Here is a 15,776-nt window from a genome sequence, read left to right as displayed (position 1 = left end):
GCTTCATGACTTCCTCCTGCCACTCAATGTCCTCAGTTGAACTTTGTGTAATGAAGGCAGACAGACGAGTGCAAGCCAATTAATGCTTTGTCTTGCTTTTAGTGCAGCTCTGGTGTTGCCTCAATCACGTTGTATTATCTGGAAGGGCCTTGCTCGTTAGTTCTTACTTGGTGGTGGTGCTCTGTCGTGTCAGGTATGGAAATTGTTCTCCTCCGCAGTGGTATATAAATCCTTCTTTGGTTTTCCTATTGAAACGTCTGGCTCTTAAGACTGTTTACTTGAAACGAGAGAAGATGTAGTGCCATAGAGGAACTGACCTTTTATTTAATAACTGGCTGTACAGCTCAGATGTACTGCAGAGCTGCAGCGTCATGGCTTAGCTTTCTGCTGCTCCAGCAGTGTTTGTACCCAAATCATGCTTCATCCTGAAGCAGCGTTTCAGACAAGGGTGACTATAGCCAGGAACAAACTTCAGGCAGTTGCAGAGAGGAAATCCTTCCCCTTCCGTGCTGCTAGTGCAGATCCCTCCATGGTGGGCAGCCAGAGTAAAGCCTCCATAGATGTGAGGACCACAGCTGCTCCCCAGGTCTTCAGGTGCCAGCCCGGTTTGTGGTTGCACTAGGGGTGTGGAGGGCAAGCAATTAAGTTTAAATCATCTTCTGGGGCTAGGGGTGAAGCTCTGGGGTCTGGTGCTGGCAGTGTGCCGACATCCATACGACCTCCCCACCTATACGTTGGCTGGCCACATCAACAAGGAGTTAAGGCATGTTTATTGCCGGGGCGAAGCCCGTGTACGTAGCTGTTGCGCACGTCTCTCCCCACATCCTCCTAGTTTATTATCTCCTCCCTCCTAATCCTTTCAGCAAACAGCTTTAACCTTTGAAAGGGAAGACCGGGTCTGATGTAGGAACTGCAGCTTCTGCTCGGAGGAGCTGCGCCTGGGCGGCTGCCCTTGCACCGGCACCCCGTGCACCTCCCGTGATGCCAGATGGGAGCACAGCTGGCATCCAAGGCTTTGCCTGTTTGGAGGATTTTATTACCGATTTCTTTAAGCCCATCAGTTCTGGGTGAAGCATAGTCAGGGTGGCACCAGCACTGCTTAGTGCTGGAGCACAGACATCTCGCTGGGATTGGGCTTCTTCCCAAAAGAGGAGGATTTTAGGGTGGAAGCAGTGGCTCAAATGCTTGCCTGGTTCCTGATGGCGCTCGATATACTGAATTGCTTAAATAGTTGAGATACATGTGCGATCCTGAGCAGTGGTTGTTGTCGTGGGGAATTTCACTTGTCCTCATCTTCCCGTGAGCTGGCGTCTATGCCCCGTGCTCTCTCTGGTCATAATATGTGCCTTAAATAACAGCCCAAACCTAAAAATAGCAGTAGCTTGGGAGGCTGGTGTTAAAACGAGGCCCGTGTCCTTAACGTGGACGTGTTCTAGCCAAGATGGCAAATGCCGATGATTCTCACTGGATTAAATGGTTCAGAGGTCTGGGAAGAGCTTGCGATGACTAAAGGCCTGGGTTAGCAGCCAGCCTACCTCCATGTCTGTCCCTGTGTCCATCCCCACAGCAGGGGCTCTCCCCAAAGCCCCCAGGTCTTGTCTGTGCAGGGTCTTGAAGGTGGAGCAGCATCAACGGTGCAGCTGTGGTTGGAGGAGCTGGACCTCTTGCTGCTTCAGCTGGCTCTTACTTTCTAGCCCTGCAAAGGGGAAAAGCAGTTTGCCAAAGATTTCCAAAGAAATTATCAGAGTGGTGCCTGAACGACGTGGGTACTGGGCTGATAGTGCTCTGTGGTTTTAACCTTGTGTGACTACTTTCTTTTAGAAGATCAAGAACAGCCTACACACTGGAAACACTTTCTTCTAAACACTCCCTTTAACAAATACCCATTTCATTTCTTCAGCTGTTTCCAAAGGCAAGGAATTGAGTTTGTTATACAAATGGAGAATAGAAGCCTGTCTCTTCAATGTCTTGGAAATGCCAAATTTGGCATCAGTCTATGCCAAACATGAAGATGGCTTGAAATGATCTTGTAGAAATTGCTGATAGTGTTGTCTTTGACTTTCATCCATTGAGGAGCAGAAGGTGAAAGGCAAGAGTCTCTGTAAAATGTTCTGGGGTAAAACCTCCTGTGGGCAGAAGAATGCCTGACATGATGTGCCAAGAGGCCAGAAGATAATTTGGCGACTTTTTTTTTTTTTTTTTCTTTCCTCTCTCCTTGAGTTGAAAGACTGAAGAACAGATCTTGGCAGCGCTGGCCTGGCATGAGATGCCACTTCCCTTTTATTTTTCTTCAAGTCTTGGTAATTGCACATTATTGCAGTGAGTGGTGAGAGCAAAGCCAGGAAGCCTCTGGTTAAATAATCAGTGAAATAAACTGTTCTGCAAAAGCTGTTTGCAGCTGAGATGGAGCTGAGGCTTGACTGCAGGTAGAAGAGCATCTACTGAAAATGGCTCAGGATCGAAAGCAGAGTGGGGAGTTGAGGGATGATGCTGGAAAGATGGGGAGTGTTGGGATTTGGGGGTCTTGGTTGCTCAGTTGTTGGGATGCCCAGTTGTCATCACACTGGGAGCTGGGATCATCTTGGTTGGCGATTTGTAGGGAATAGTCCTTGGCTTGCAGCTCAGTTGCTGTTGGACCAGGGCTAGGCTTGAGCTTGGTCTGCTCCAAAGGAAGTTGGTGAGGGTGTTGAAGAGGGACCAGAGCCTTGCTGGAAAGCCCTGTGCCATGGAGAACCTGACCCTGCGCTGCAGCTCTGAAGCGTCCCCACGTGAATATAACCAACGGGTGTGTTGGCAGTATGTATCGGAACGTCTCAGGTCATTGCAGGCTTGTCCTCACGTGGAATCAGGTACTCGTTTATGGTTTGTGTTGGAAGATGCTTATCAGGGTAAAATTACTTGATTCTTTTTCTTTTAAAGAGACAGCACACTGACTAAAAAAGCCCACACCTAACCATAACCTCTTCTATAGATCCATCACCTAATGAAGGGAAGCAAGTGCATGGGAACACCACAGCAGTAGATATTCTTCCTCAAGCCTGGTGTCACTCCCTACTCAACTGCTACCTTAAATAAGGAAACCCAGCTGCAGGGGTGGCACTGGGAGGTCTACAGGGTGACTACCTGGCACTGGATGCTACTTTAGGACCCCTCCTTAGTGCTCATGTGGGTAAATGAGATGAAAGCCATGTAGTGGGGGGGGGGGGGGGTTGTAGCGTTAGTTTTCCCTTTGATCAGCTCCTGAACTGGTCATAGCTTGGCAGGAGCGTCAGGCTGGGAGGCAGGACAAGGATGGAGGAGTGATGGGGTTAAAAGCTTCACCAGTCTCAAACTGTGGTGGCCTCAAGGTTTTGCTCCCAGACCACAGGTAGGGCAGAGATGGCCAGCAGCATCTCACAAGGGCAGGTGTGCCCGTTGCTGCTAACATAATTTGGTAATTGCGGTTACGCCTGGAGAGGAGCAGCCCTGGCCTTGTGTGCAAACCCTAATTTGACTCTGGCAGGCAGAGCATGAGATGAGGGATTAACGTCTGTCTACCTGCCAAAATGGAGAGGCGGAAGGTGTGTTTTGTCTTTTGGTTTTTTTTTTTTTTCCCAAAGCAGTCTCTCTTCTGGCATCTGCAGCTTAATGATCTGCAGATGACTGCTGGTCCTCTAATGTCAGCCTGTCCACCTCTGCAAAGTGAGACCCAGGCAGAAAGGGAGCTTGTTAAATTGGAAGGGGCAGGTATGTGCCGGGCACTGCGAGCAATGTGGATGCTGTGGTACTGCTGAGCCTTAAAACAGGAAAGCTGCCTCAGTGGAGCTTGTTCAGCTGTGTGGGAGCTCTGCATTTCACGCTACGCGTGCTCCGGCACAGGCGTGATGCTCCGCTTTGGGATGGGATGAAGCAACTCTTAGTCTGCAACGCAGACCTCTGCCATGGGAGTTTTGGGGTGACACCTGATGAGTTCGAAACACCATCTTCCTCAAACTACTTGATTTAAAGCTTTGCTCAGGTTTGCTCCAAACTCATCCTTGACCTCTTGGGAAGCTGTGTGGTTTCCAAAGGGCATATGCAGCTGCTGACCAAGGCTTCGTTTTCCAAGGGAGCCTTGGAAAACGCAAGCGAGGGAGGCTGCTGTTCTGCTTGGAGAGGAGGAAACGTAATGATGTGCAGACTTATCATATCTTGCTCCTCAGCCTTATTGCATTAGCAGGCCTGAAGGTTGGTGCTTGATCACTTTTAATGTGTGTTGCTACACGAGCCATCTATCCGCAATGCACGCAGGGCTGTGCAGAGCTGCCCTAGTGTATGTGTGCTCCGAAATCTGTTTCAAGAAAAAAAAAAAGAAGAAAAAAACAAACTATCCCACGGTCAAAATTCCTGGGTGGCCCCTGGATTAATTTAATAAGGGATCGGGATTTGTGTCTGCCTGTTAAGGTGTAGGGCCGAGTGTTAGAGGCAGGGCAGCTCTATGGGGAGAGGAGGGTTGTCCTTGTAGAAAAACACACCGAGCCCAGCGTTCTTTTGCCAAAAACCCAGCACCGGTTTCTGTGCCGGGAGGGCTGTGATTTCCCACATCCGTAAGGCTCTCACACATAACTCCTCGAATAACAAGGCAGATTTTTTTTTTCCTTGCTCACGAAGGCTTTGTCTGGGTGCGGGGGGGGTGGGAAATGCGGGAGGCAAATTTAATCCTCAGGCTGGCATCTGCGAGTGTCTGGATATTTATAAGGCTCTGGCCGTGGCAGTGTGCTTGCTCAGGGTTACCAGCTGTTCGAGAGGGTTATAATGAAGATTAACTCTGCGAAAGCCGTTTAAAATTTAATAATTACGTAAAATACTTATGCTGGCCGTTCCCTTTTAAACCAAAGGAAGAGCAAGTCCATTCTGCAGGTCCCCAACACCAGCGTAGGGAGACACGAAGGGAGAGCATCCCGTGGTGGTGGGCAGGAGCTCGCGTGGGTCCCGGGAGGGTTGGACCAAAGGTGCTGTTGTAGAGGTGGCTTCCATGTAGTGTGTGGTGGGAAAGGAGGTCTTGACTTGTGCCGACCCTCAAGTTCCCAGGTCTGAAACACGTTCGTAACCACAAATGGCTGATCACAGACCTTCCTTGACTGCCTGGTTTGGTTATTTTCCAGAGAGTGTGTGGGAAGTGTTTGTCAGGAGTCCCTTTCCTGCCGTGCAAGATTTTTGTTTTGTTTTGTTTTTAAAAATCAGCATTTAGTGGTTTGTTGCCCAAGCAGCACTTGCTGAGGATGTGAATCACTGGCTCCTGGGAGGGTCTGATACCAGCACTGTCCTCCATAGGAAAACTAGCAAATTGCTAACAAGTCTTTGTAAGTGTGTCCTTTCCTCCTGTCTGGACAAAGGCTCTTGTTAGAGTCACAGAAAGGTTTGCATTGGAGGGACCTTCAAAGATCATGTAGTCCAGCCCCCTGCCATGGGCAGGGACATCTTCAACTAGATCAGGTTGCTCAGAGCCCCATCCAACCTGACCTTGAATGTTTCCAGGGATGGGGCATCTGCCACCTCTCTGGGCAACCTGTGCCAGTGTTTCACCACCCTCATTGTAAAAAAAAAGTCTTCCTTATATCTAATCTGAATCTACCCTCTTTCAGATTAAAACCGTTACCTCTTGTCTTATTGCCACAGGCCCTACTAAAAAGTTTGTCCCCATCTTTCTTATAAGCCCCTTTTAAGTACTGGAAGGCTGCAATAAGGTCTCCCCCGAGCCTTCTCTTCTCCAGGCTGAACAACCCCAACTCTCTCAGCCTTTCCTTCATAGGAGAGGTGTTCCAGCCCTCTGATCGTTTTCATGGCCCTCCTCTGGACCCGCTCCAGGAGGTCCATGTCTTTCCTGTGCTGGGGACCCCAGAGCTGGATGCCATACTGCAGGTGGGGTCTCACCAGAGCAGAGTCGAGGGGCAGAATCACCTCCCTCGACCTGCTGGCCATGCTTCTTCTGGTGCAGCCCAGGATATGGTTGGCTTTCTGAGTTGCAAGCTCACATTGCTGGGTCATCCACCAGTATCTCCAAGTCCTTCTCCACAGGGCTGCTCTCAATCTCTTCATCCCCCAGCCTGTGCTGATTCTGGTGATTGCCCTGACCCAGGTGCAGGGCCTTGTGCATCTTCCAAACCTCCTCATTTAGGACCTGAAATATATTTTGGGGGGGAGGAATTGAGTTTCTGATAACCTCCCCTTTATGGTGGAGGTTGGTGAAATTTTCTCATTCTGGAAAGGTATTTGTGTCGGGGATTTGGGATTTCTAAGTTCTGATTTGGCCAAGCCATGGTGTCTTGTCAACTGGAGTTTGGATGTGCTGCATCCTGGCTCACTTGTACATGCAGGCTCTTGGTGTGTGCTCAGAAGTAAAAATAGGCTGCTGTGGCTGTTTCACATGAGTCAGGAGGATATTCGGAGGAGGCAGGTGGGCTGAGCTCAGGAGCAGAGCTGGGTTTGCAGTGATTCGGAGCTTTTATCTGAAGGTAGGGGAGGGTTGGGCTGCATCACCGCAGTTCTCCTGTCTGACTTGCGTGTGCCCTTGGGCTGTGCTCTCCACCCGTGATGCTTCATCCTCAAGGTCTGTGCAAGTGTTGAAATCCAGCCAGTCTGTCACGGTCAGGATTTGTCACTGCATGTGGTGTACAAATTAATATTGCCCATCTCTGGGATACCTGTGTCAGTAGGTAGGTGGTGGAAGCTCTAGGTGCTCCAGCTCAGATTGGTACTGGGATGGTAGAGTTCAGTTCCTGCAGGTGTCGTGGGTGGACTGGTGGGACCTGTCCCTGCTGATGAAGGACTGGAGTGTGGAGTCTCCTAAAATCCAGCCTTTCTGAAAATGCATGAAGCTGGCTCTGGAACCCTGGGCAGATGAGCGGCTCACTAGATGAGACTGTGTGTGCCACAGGTCCTGGAGGATCTCCGGAGCTTTGCTTCCCAGCTGTGTAGGACAGCCTATAAGACTTGAACTGATGTTGTGTTAATCCTTCTCTCTGTGCTCTGTCCCTTCATTATTAGTGGGATGGGAGGACGCATGGCTTGGGAGGGCTCTGTAGACTTGAGCATGAGATTTCCCCTTAAAGGCAGCAGCCTCTCAATGAGCACTCTTCTGAAAAATACCAAATGACATTTGGCTTGAGCTCTGAAAATGAAAATAATGACAGTTTTTTGTTTGTGAGAGGGTGGGGAGAGGAAGGAACTGAAGCTCCTCTGTGGCTAGGCTGTGGTTAGACTTTACTGTATCTGCTGCCAGGTGCTTGGGTGTAGCCTTCTGGCGGGATAGTTCTTCTGCTCCTCTTGATCTTGCTTGAAGATGTGAAAAAGTAACAGCAGAGAAGAGGAATGGTCTCTTGCAGGTGTCGTATGTAAGCGTTCCAGCACTGCCGGTCATGGCCCCACGCCGCGCTGGCATCTTACCCTGCTTGAGGCCAAATGATTGCTGAAGAACGGGGTTCGCGTCCAACCTGTAAATAGCAGGGCTATGGGAGATGAGTGAGGCTTGTCCAGAATGCGCTCAAGAGAGTCATAAAAGCTCAGCCAAGTCCCGTGCGCTTGTGTGATGACCACCTTGGTGATATTCATGAGTGGAAGGAATGACTGCTCTGTCTACACCAAACTGTAATGAGGCGGGAGGCATCTGAGGGAGCTGGAAACGGGTGGGGAAAAATCTTGAACCAGATTCAAAATAAGCAAATGGACGTCACTGAAACTGAAATGGTGTTTATGGGGAAGATTGGGGCGGAGGTGACCACTGTGCTTGGAGGCAGGAGACCTCTCTGTAGACTTGCCCTGCCTCTCCAGGAAGGTCCTCCCTTCACCTCAGCATCTTTGTAGATGAGCTGGACCTGTATTCAGCAGTTCTGTTGCTCGTGCCACTCTGCAGGCGTCTGTCCAGCTCCGGACTTGTCTCCATTTGTCTCAGTTTGCTCTGGTTGTAGACATGCCTGGTTGCGCCCACGTTCCCATGTGCATACATCCACCCTTGGGCTTTGTGTTTGCCTGTGTGCAACATGTTAGCCTTGTCCTGGCTTGAAGGGGAGTTCTTCATTGCTCTGGGGTTATCACCACCTTAAAATATTAGGTGGTTACATGGACTGGCCCATCACAACATTTAGAGAATTGCAATGTTTAGATAATGGCAATTGAACTGCCACCTGCCCAGGTACCCAAGACACCCATGGCTGTCCTGGATCCTTCAGATGCTGTCGTTGCCTGCTCTGGGATGGCCACAGCACACGCAGCTCGGCTGGATGCAGCCGTGGGGGTTTCACAGCAAGGGCTCCTCTTTAATTCCAGTGTTTGAGGCAAGCAAAGCTGGGTGGTAAATGGTGATGGTCCCTGATGGTGGTGATAGAGAGGGTGGTGGTGCCTCCTGCATTAGCAGCAGGGTGGTGGCAGCTCTCCCAGGCTGTTCCCATGGCCTGTGTTAACAAAGGAGGAGGACTCGGGCTGTTCTCTGGTATTTGTGAGCTCAGAGCAACTTTAGTATCGTGCCAACGGGGCTGTGACCAGCCTCGCGTGGGAAGCGTGAAACAGGTGGGTTAAAGCACCATCCCCGCTGAGCTCGGCCATTTTACTTGGGATTGCTGGGGTCTGGAGGGCTTTGAGCATCATCTCCAGCCTCGGTGTGCAGATGAGCGTGGTGGGAGAAGGTCCGCGTGGTTCGGTGGGCAGGGAGGACCCAGGACCTAAGGTGGAGCTGGAGTTTTTTGGTCCATGCACCCTGGTGGGCATCTTCCCATCCCAACGGGATGCTCCGGCACTGTTAGTGCTCTGCAGAGTAACTTGTAGGGCTTCTGGAAATATGGAAGTAGTAGGACGGTAAGCTTATTATAAGCATTAACATTTTATTTTAGTTTTGAACAAGTGAATTAAGTTACTGTAAATGGCTTGAGCAGTAATACTTGGCAGCGTGCAGCCGCAACTTGTCGTGTAATGGTTTTAATCTTATTTTTCAAGAACAGAGGGAGCAATGGTTTTCTAACCGACTGGAGCCAAATCTGCGCTCACGTCTGTGTGTCTTCCATATCTCTCCGGGGTTTTGTTTGCACAATATTGTAGTGGATGTAGTGAGCATATGGGGCTTAAATTCATTTAATAGTTGCAAGAAAATGAGTTTAAGGTTCTTATAGTATTAAGGTAGACATTTCCAAATTTGTTTTTAATGGAACATTTGTTCTCCAAAGATGATTACGCACCATTAAGTCCTCCGCTGCCTGGTGCGTTCTCGTGCCCTGGGATATTATTGCCAAGGGATATAAACATGTTTATGGGGCCACTTTATTGAATGGTGAGATTAAATATACTAAACTTGAAAATGTCAGTAGGAGCATGAGCGCTTTGTCATAAATCTTGTGTGAGAACATTAGGACGTAAATGTCGTGCCACCGCGTAAAACTGGTGCAAATCAAGTTGCGACCAGCTGAAAACCTTTCTCACCAGTACAGCAGCTATAAATACTGGGATTTATGAGCATTAAATACGTAGATGGGAGCAGGTAGTATATGGGTTTTTCCTTTCCCGGGAGGGGTAGATGTGCCACGCAGGGGTCATAAAACAGCAAATTATGTTTTAATGTTTCTGTATGACTGACGTGCGTGGGAGTGGATGTGGGCAAAGCCCCGGCCCAGCTGTAATGCTGCGTCTTACCACAGGGCAGCACTGTTGGGGGGACCCGGCTCTGCTCATTTTATGTATAAAATGGGCAACATTTTATTTTTGATATATATTAAAAAATGGGCAGCATTATCTACATATCTATGTATCACTCAACCCAGGAAAAAAAAATCATCCCTGAATATGAGGGTAGAAGAAGCCCTGAGATAATGACTTATGCCCTGAGATAATGACTTATGCCCTGAGATAATGACTTATGCCCTGAGATAATGACTTATGCCCTGAGATATATCTGTATAGAGATATATAATGGGCAGCTCCAGACCTGCTCATCCGTCTTTGCATTGCTGTCGTTACCTTGATGTACAAGCCTTGCGGAGTTTTTCTACGCTCAATGTCAGCGATTCCCCCCCCCCCCGGGTTGAGCGATTAAAATAAAGCATTGGCTACGTAAACCTAGTGTTTTGCTGGTTTTATGCCAACACTAGTTGAATTTGCTGGTTTAAAGGATCTGACTCTAAACCTGAGTTGGCCTTTGGGTCTCTTACCGACACGGGTGTGCGGCATCCGAAGGTGCGGGGCTTGGCTGCCGGTGTGATCTGGGCTGCGTGTCCGTCCTGCACAGGACCGACGGCCAGCCCGGATGGATACAAAGGCATCGAGGGAGAGGAGTTTGTCTTCGTCTGAGTAACGGGAGGAGTTAACAAGACCAGGCTTAATTCCTGCTACCGTGTTGAAATGTGATGGGCGAGAGCATGTATTTATGTGCCTCAGATAATTAGCCCCATCATAAATCTCAATAGCATGTTCGCAGCCTTTTCTTGTTGCTTAATGCTGGGGAACATTTTCTTTGTCTTTTGGGCTTATTTTGAATAATGAAGAAGGCTTTTGTTGTTGTTTTCCCCCCTCCCTCCTGAACCTCTCCATAGCTAAAACCAAGCCCCGTGGTTGGTTTGGGTTTTGGCGGGCTGCGTCTCCCGCGCTGGTCTTGGTGGGCTGAGCTTTTATGGTGGGAAAAACCCCGACCCTCACCTCTCCATGTGAGACGGTACATGCACGTTGCCGTAAGTCAGCTGGGGAGGGAGGTTTGGTGGTGACGGCGGGAGGAGGGCGGGGATATGCCAAATGCAGCTTGTACTTTGGTGTTTCCGCTGTAGAGCGGGTCGAACGCTGGCTGCGATGCTCTGAGCACCCCGAGGTCGTGGCTACGTTATCTAGCTCGGAAGTGAAAACCGAAGTCTTCTACAGAAGGTCTTGATGATCTTGAAGGTCTTGAATATCTGTATGAGCCTGTATAGGTTGTTTTATATGTGTGTGTGTATATAAGCAGATATACACGCATATATAAAATATCTATATCACATATAGAGAGATATAAAAATATGTATATATATGTACACTGGCTGGTATATATATCAGGCTGTACAGATATTTTGTGTGTATATATGTACATACATATATATAAAATATCTATCATATATAGAGATATATAAATATATATGTGTATATATACATGTACACACATATATAAAAGAGATACATATATTTCAGGCTCTATTGTTTATATATATATAAAAAGAGAATCAATGTATCTCTATCAGGCTATATAGCTTATGTATATTTATTTTTTTATGTATGTATCTATTTGGCTATATCGGGGCTGCGACCTGAAGGTGCAGCTGGGAGGTCTGGTCTAAACTGCGTTAGAAATTGTTAAATTTTAGGCCCGCAGAGGGAAGGAGAAATAGTCCCTGTAGCGACGGAGGTTTGCTGGCTCGCGAGGAAACCCGAGGTGTGGTTACCTCTCTGGAAGAAGTGAGTTTATCTCTGCAGCTCGCTTATGCTGACCCTTCGTGTGGTGGTGTAAAACAAGGTGGTGTTCAGCTTGATAAAACAAGGTTAGTTAGCTATTATGGAAGAGGTATGGCTTTATTTGAAGGTTTAACTCCCGATCTCTCAGTAGGTGCAAGAATGAGGGTGCTTTTTTGCGTTGCTCCCAAAGCTAAAGGGAGGAAACCCTTACTGTCTTGAACCAACATGTCTCAAGGGCTTTTTGGAGGGAAGCTCTGCCTTTTTGGTCTTCTGATCCCACACCAGATCTTCCATTCACCCAGTGCTCACCTGGTGCGGGGTCTCCCGTCCCGTACCTGAGTCATCCCACCGGTCTGCACTGGAAGTGGCTCTAATGTGACTGTAGCCGCTATAGGTGCTCTGTTATGGAAATACTCATCTTTATAGAGATGCTTTGCTGACTCACCTCTTAATCCAGATCCTGTTCAAAGCGGCAGCTGTGGTGCAGGCGTACAGGCGAGCGTGTTGCCATCGCCCCTGCAGCAATGGGGTGGCTGAGTACCAAGGTTTTTCCTGTGCCAAAAAATTGTACGGTTAAATTAACATGGTTAATTTTAGAGCGCGTGCGCCTTGATTGGAGCTACCTATGGGTCCGTCACCCTTTACTTGCATAGCAGGTATTGAGCACGTTATGGGTGCTGCTTGTCTGCAGAGCTCCTTGCAGCCTCAACTCATGAACGGTCTTAATAATAATAATCTCCAAACAAAAAAAACAACCAAAGAAAAGCAAAGCATGGCTATTTGGGGATGGAGAAGCTTTGCTAAAGCTTAGATCTGCAACGCCGAGAGGCTGCAGACCCCCCCTGCCTCACCTGTAGCTCTTCTGCCCCACAGGCATCGACATCCTGAAGCTGGTGGCAGCCCAGGTGGGGAGCCAGTGGAAGGACATCTACCAGTTCCTGTGCAACGCCAGCGAGCGCGAGGTGGCAGCTTTCTCCAACGGCTACGCTGCCGACCACGAGCGTGCCTACGCCGCCTTGCAGCACTGGACCATCCGCGGGCCCGAGGCCAGCCTGGCCCAGCTCATCAGTGCCCTCCGCCAGCACCGCCGCAACGACGTGGTGGAGAAGATCCGAGGCCTGATGGAGGACACCACGCCGGTAATGATGGGCCGGGCTTCGCGCGCTCTTGTCTGATGCCGTGCACTTCTTGTCTGGCTGTGACGAGCGTGTGGGTGCATGGGACCTGGCTGCGGCCTCGAGCTTAGCTAATAGCCAAGTAGCTGGACTCCATCTCCCCCCAGAGCTCCTCGGGGGCTTATGTTTAAACTTTCCGTTGCTTTTGAGGAAGGCTTTGCCAAAGTTTGCTCGAAAGCTTTGCCAAGGTTTGCTCAAAAGCTTGTCAAAGTTTTGACAAGCTCTTGAGTCCCTCATGTTTTGGTTTGCACGTATCTTTGAAGGTCACCAGGATGACCCGGTACTTGAGCCCTCATGTTGGGGATGTGGAGGAAAAAGCATCTGCCTTTAAACTTGCTCTTAAATGCTATAACTAAATGCCCAGGATTTTGTGAGAAGGGCCAAGCATCCTTGAGCCCTAAATGTTGCATTGGGGACCTTTGCAGTTTCTTTTGGCCACCCTGCCTTACCTGTCACTGTGCTTTTGGTTTTTTGGCTCTGATAATTCGGTGGTCTTCTGGAAGTGTTCATAAAGGTGATGGATGGGGCTTCTTCTGAACGTGGAAGCCAATGGGACAACACATGGATGGAGGTGGGGGTGGTCGAGGGAGGGCTCTTCCCCCAAAACCAGTTGGTGAAACATTTCCCGTTGGCCTTAGCAGTGACCCAGACCCAAAGGGGAACGGGTGGGTGCCTGCAAACCTCCGTGGGCACTTGGTGGGGGCCTGGCAAGGTGGACCTTTGTGTACAGCAGAGGCTGTGGGGCAGAGCATTTGTCAGGGTAGAGGATTCCCAAATCCCATTTCAACCATCCCAAACTACCCCTGTAAGAGGAACCGTGGTCCCTTCACCGTGTCTCATGTGCCATGTGACTTCATTTAGTGTACCAAACGTCTTGGTCCCTTGTAACCATAGTGTGAAATCACAGGTTTCGATGTGTTAGCAGGAGTCCTGGGCTTGTGTTTTTGAGAGACCCCGAGTCAGGTGCGTGCCAAGCATCGCCCCGTGTGTCCTGCCTAAATTTTGGATAGGTTTGCTTTGCCAGCTGCCCGATAGCTCCTGCTCACATTCAGTTGCTGTTTTCTTCCTTCCAGCTCCTGGTAATCAAGCAGCATGTAGCTTTCTCGTATCCTGCCACGGTCCAAGATATTTTTTTTTTTTATATCAAAGGTGGAAAAAATGAAATGAAAAGCCTGAGACAAAGCTATGGTTAGGAAAAGAGGAGAGGCAGAGAAAACTGTCACTTTGCACGTGTGAATTAAGCTTTCCAGCATGTGCAATGTCCCAGAAGGACACGTTGTCCTCTTGCTCTCTTGGAGCAGGTAATAACCTCTGTCCCTCCTAGTTACTGCTTTGACTTTGAGTACTACAGCAAAGCGCTGGACTAGGACATCAGACAAAAAATGAGGCTTGTTCATCAGCACCACACCTAATTAACAGACTCGTGCTGTGCAGTGCTCAATGCTCCTGAGCGTTGTGCTGTTTTGGCCAAGACTATCAGAAGACTATGTGCTTCTCAAACAGCACAAAAATGCAGGTGGTAGCTCCAGGGACGGGGTTTATCAAGCAACCCATCGGGATGGTGTACTCCCAATGACGGAGTAACTACGAGCTGTTTGCTCACCGTAGGTGTGTGCCTGTAACTGAAAATGCAGCGAGCGGATGCTCTGGAGAATGAGCAAAACCCAAATCTCATGGGTACTTGTATGCAAGTCTTCTGGACTTCCCAGCCAGGTCTCCTGGAGGACATTTCTCTTCATTTTTTTTTTTTTTTTTTTTAAAACAGTGTGTCGTGTTCCCCAGCAGCCAGCAGCACCTGGAGCCTGGTGGTCCCCCATGGCTTTCACTTGTTTTCCTAGAAATTGGTAAAACTGGGTTGCTGATCTTTTGAGCAGGTGGCTCAGGTGGGTCCACATGAGAAATGGGGCTTGTTTCAGCAAAGGAGGGGTTTTGGTTTTGTTTTTTTTTTAACAAATTCACCTGAGCTGGCATATCCTCCTCCCCCATGCATCTGATAGGGCTTTTTTGGATGAGCGTGCCTCATGGTCAACCTTAGGTGTTGGCCGTTCCCCTGCCCTGAAGGTCCTGGAGTGGTTGCTGCACTGAAGTGGCGCGTGGGTTGTTGAAAGCACCCCAGGGTGCAGACTCAGCATGGCAACACACTATGTTTCTGCAAGGTATTACCTGCTGTAACCTGTCTGCCTCCTCTCCCTGAATTGGCTCCCGCACTGTGGATGTGGGCAGTGATGGAGTGGCCCTGGGAGGGATGCAGAAAGCTGTGGGAAGCAGTTTGTGCAAGGGAGACCGAACCCCTGAAGCCTCATGCCGGTGGCTGAGCTGCATTGCGGCGGTCTGGACCACGAGCGGCTGGAGGAGCCAATTGCTCAACGATGGGAGCAGGCGTTGAGGTTGTTTTCATTTGTTTTGTTTTTTTTAATCTGCTCGTTGGAAAGCCTTTAATTAGAGCTAAGCCAAGTTTGGCTGTCAGTGGTTTGTCCATCCAAATGCAGACAAATCAAGGCGGTTTCTCTCTGTACCAAACTGGTTTGATCCGAAGGAACGGGTTGCCCCGTTGGTGGCAGTTGTGGGTGCTGTCCTGCACCTCTCCAGCAACCGGCCCTGCAAAAGCAGTCTTGCAAAAAAACCCAATAAAAAATAATAAAAAGAGCTTTTTTGTGCTGTGGAGGGAATGAGGACTCTCATAAGCATGCGTCCTCCCTACGGCTAACGGCATGATGCCCTTGAGGCAACCCAAGCCAGCAGTGAGCATCCAACGTGTGCCAGCGTGTCCTAGATGAGCCTGGGAAGGATGCTGTGGCTGTGCTGTCCGTGATGCCTTTGGCCCTGCCTGGCATCCCTGGTTGCAAAAGGAGGTTTCCCCATCTCTCCCCAGAGTCCTGCGTCATAAGAAGGCACCAACACCCCCAACTCATAGGTAGCAATTGTGTTATTGGGTGACAAAGCTCTCAGACAGCAAACTGGTACCCTAAACCCAGCCAGCCTCCCTTCGCCATCCCATCCCACCCGCTATCGCATCCTTGTCCGAAACACTTTACCTGGCGTCTGGCTTCAGCCCGTGAAACCAGCGGAGGCAAAGCTGCTCTCTCTCCTAGTGCCCCATTCCCTCGGCAGCCTTTCAGGCTCCGAAATCCAAATATTTCCAAGCACCGATAGGAACAGGGGAATTAATGGGAGTCTCTGGAGCGT

At 49.4% G+C, this 15,776-nt stretch overlaps 1 protein-coding gene across 2 annotated transcripts in view; it reads left to right on the top strand.

Annotated features, from left to right (window-relative positions):
- Positions 1-15,776, top strand: part of TNFRSF21 (TNF receptor superfamily member 21) — a 35,053-nt gene that overhangs the window by 11,053 nt on the left and 8,224 nt on the right. For both annotated transcript variants that reach the window (XM_075497761.1, XM_075497759.1), the window contains exon 4: positions 12,289-12,554. In XM_075497761.1, coding sequence (XP_075353876.1) covers positions 12,289-12,554 — 266 coding nt within the window. The remainder of the gene's footprint in view (positions 1-12,288; positions 12,555-15,776) is intronic.

This window comes from Mycteria americana, chromosome 3 (assembly GCF_035582795.1).
Source record: "Mycteria americana isolate JAX WOST 10 ecotype Jacksonville Zoo and Gardens chromosome 3, USCA_MyAme_1.0, whole genome shotgun sequence".
Classification (NCBI taxonomy): Eukaryota; Metazoa; Chordata; class Aves; order Ciconiiformes; family Ciconiidae; genus Mycteria; species Mycteria americana.
Note: the sequence above shows the minus strand (reverse complement) of the source record. Positions and strands in the feature narration are given on the sequence as shown.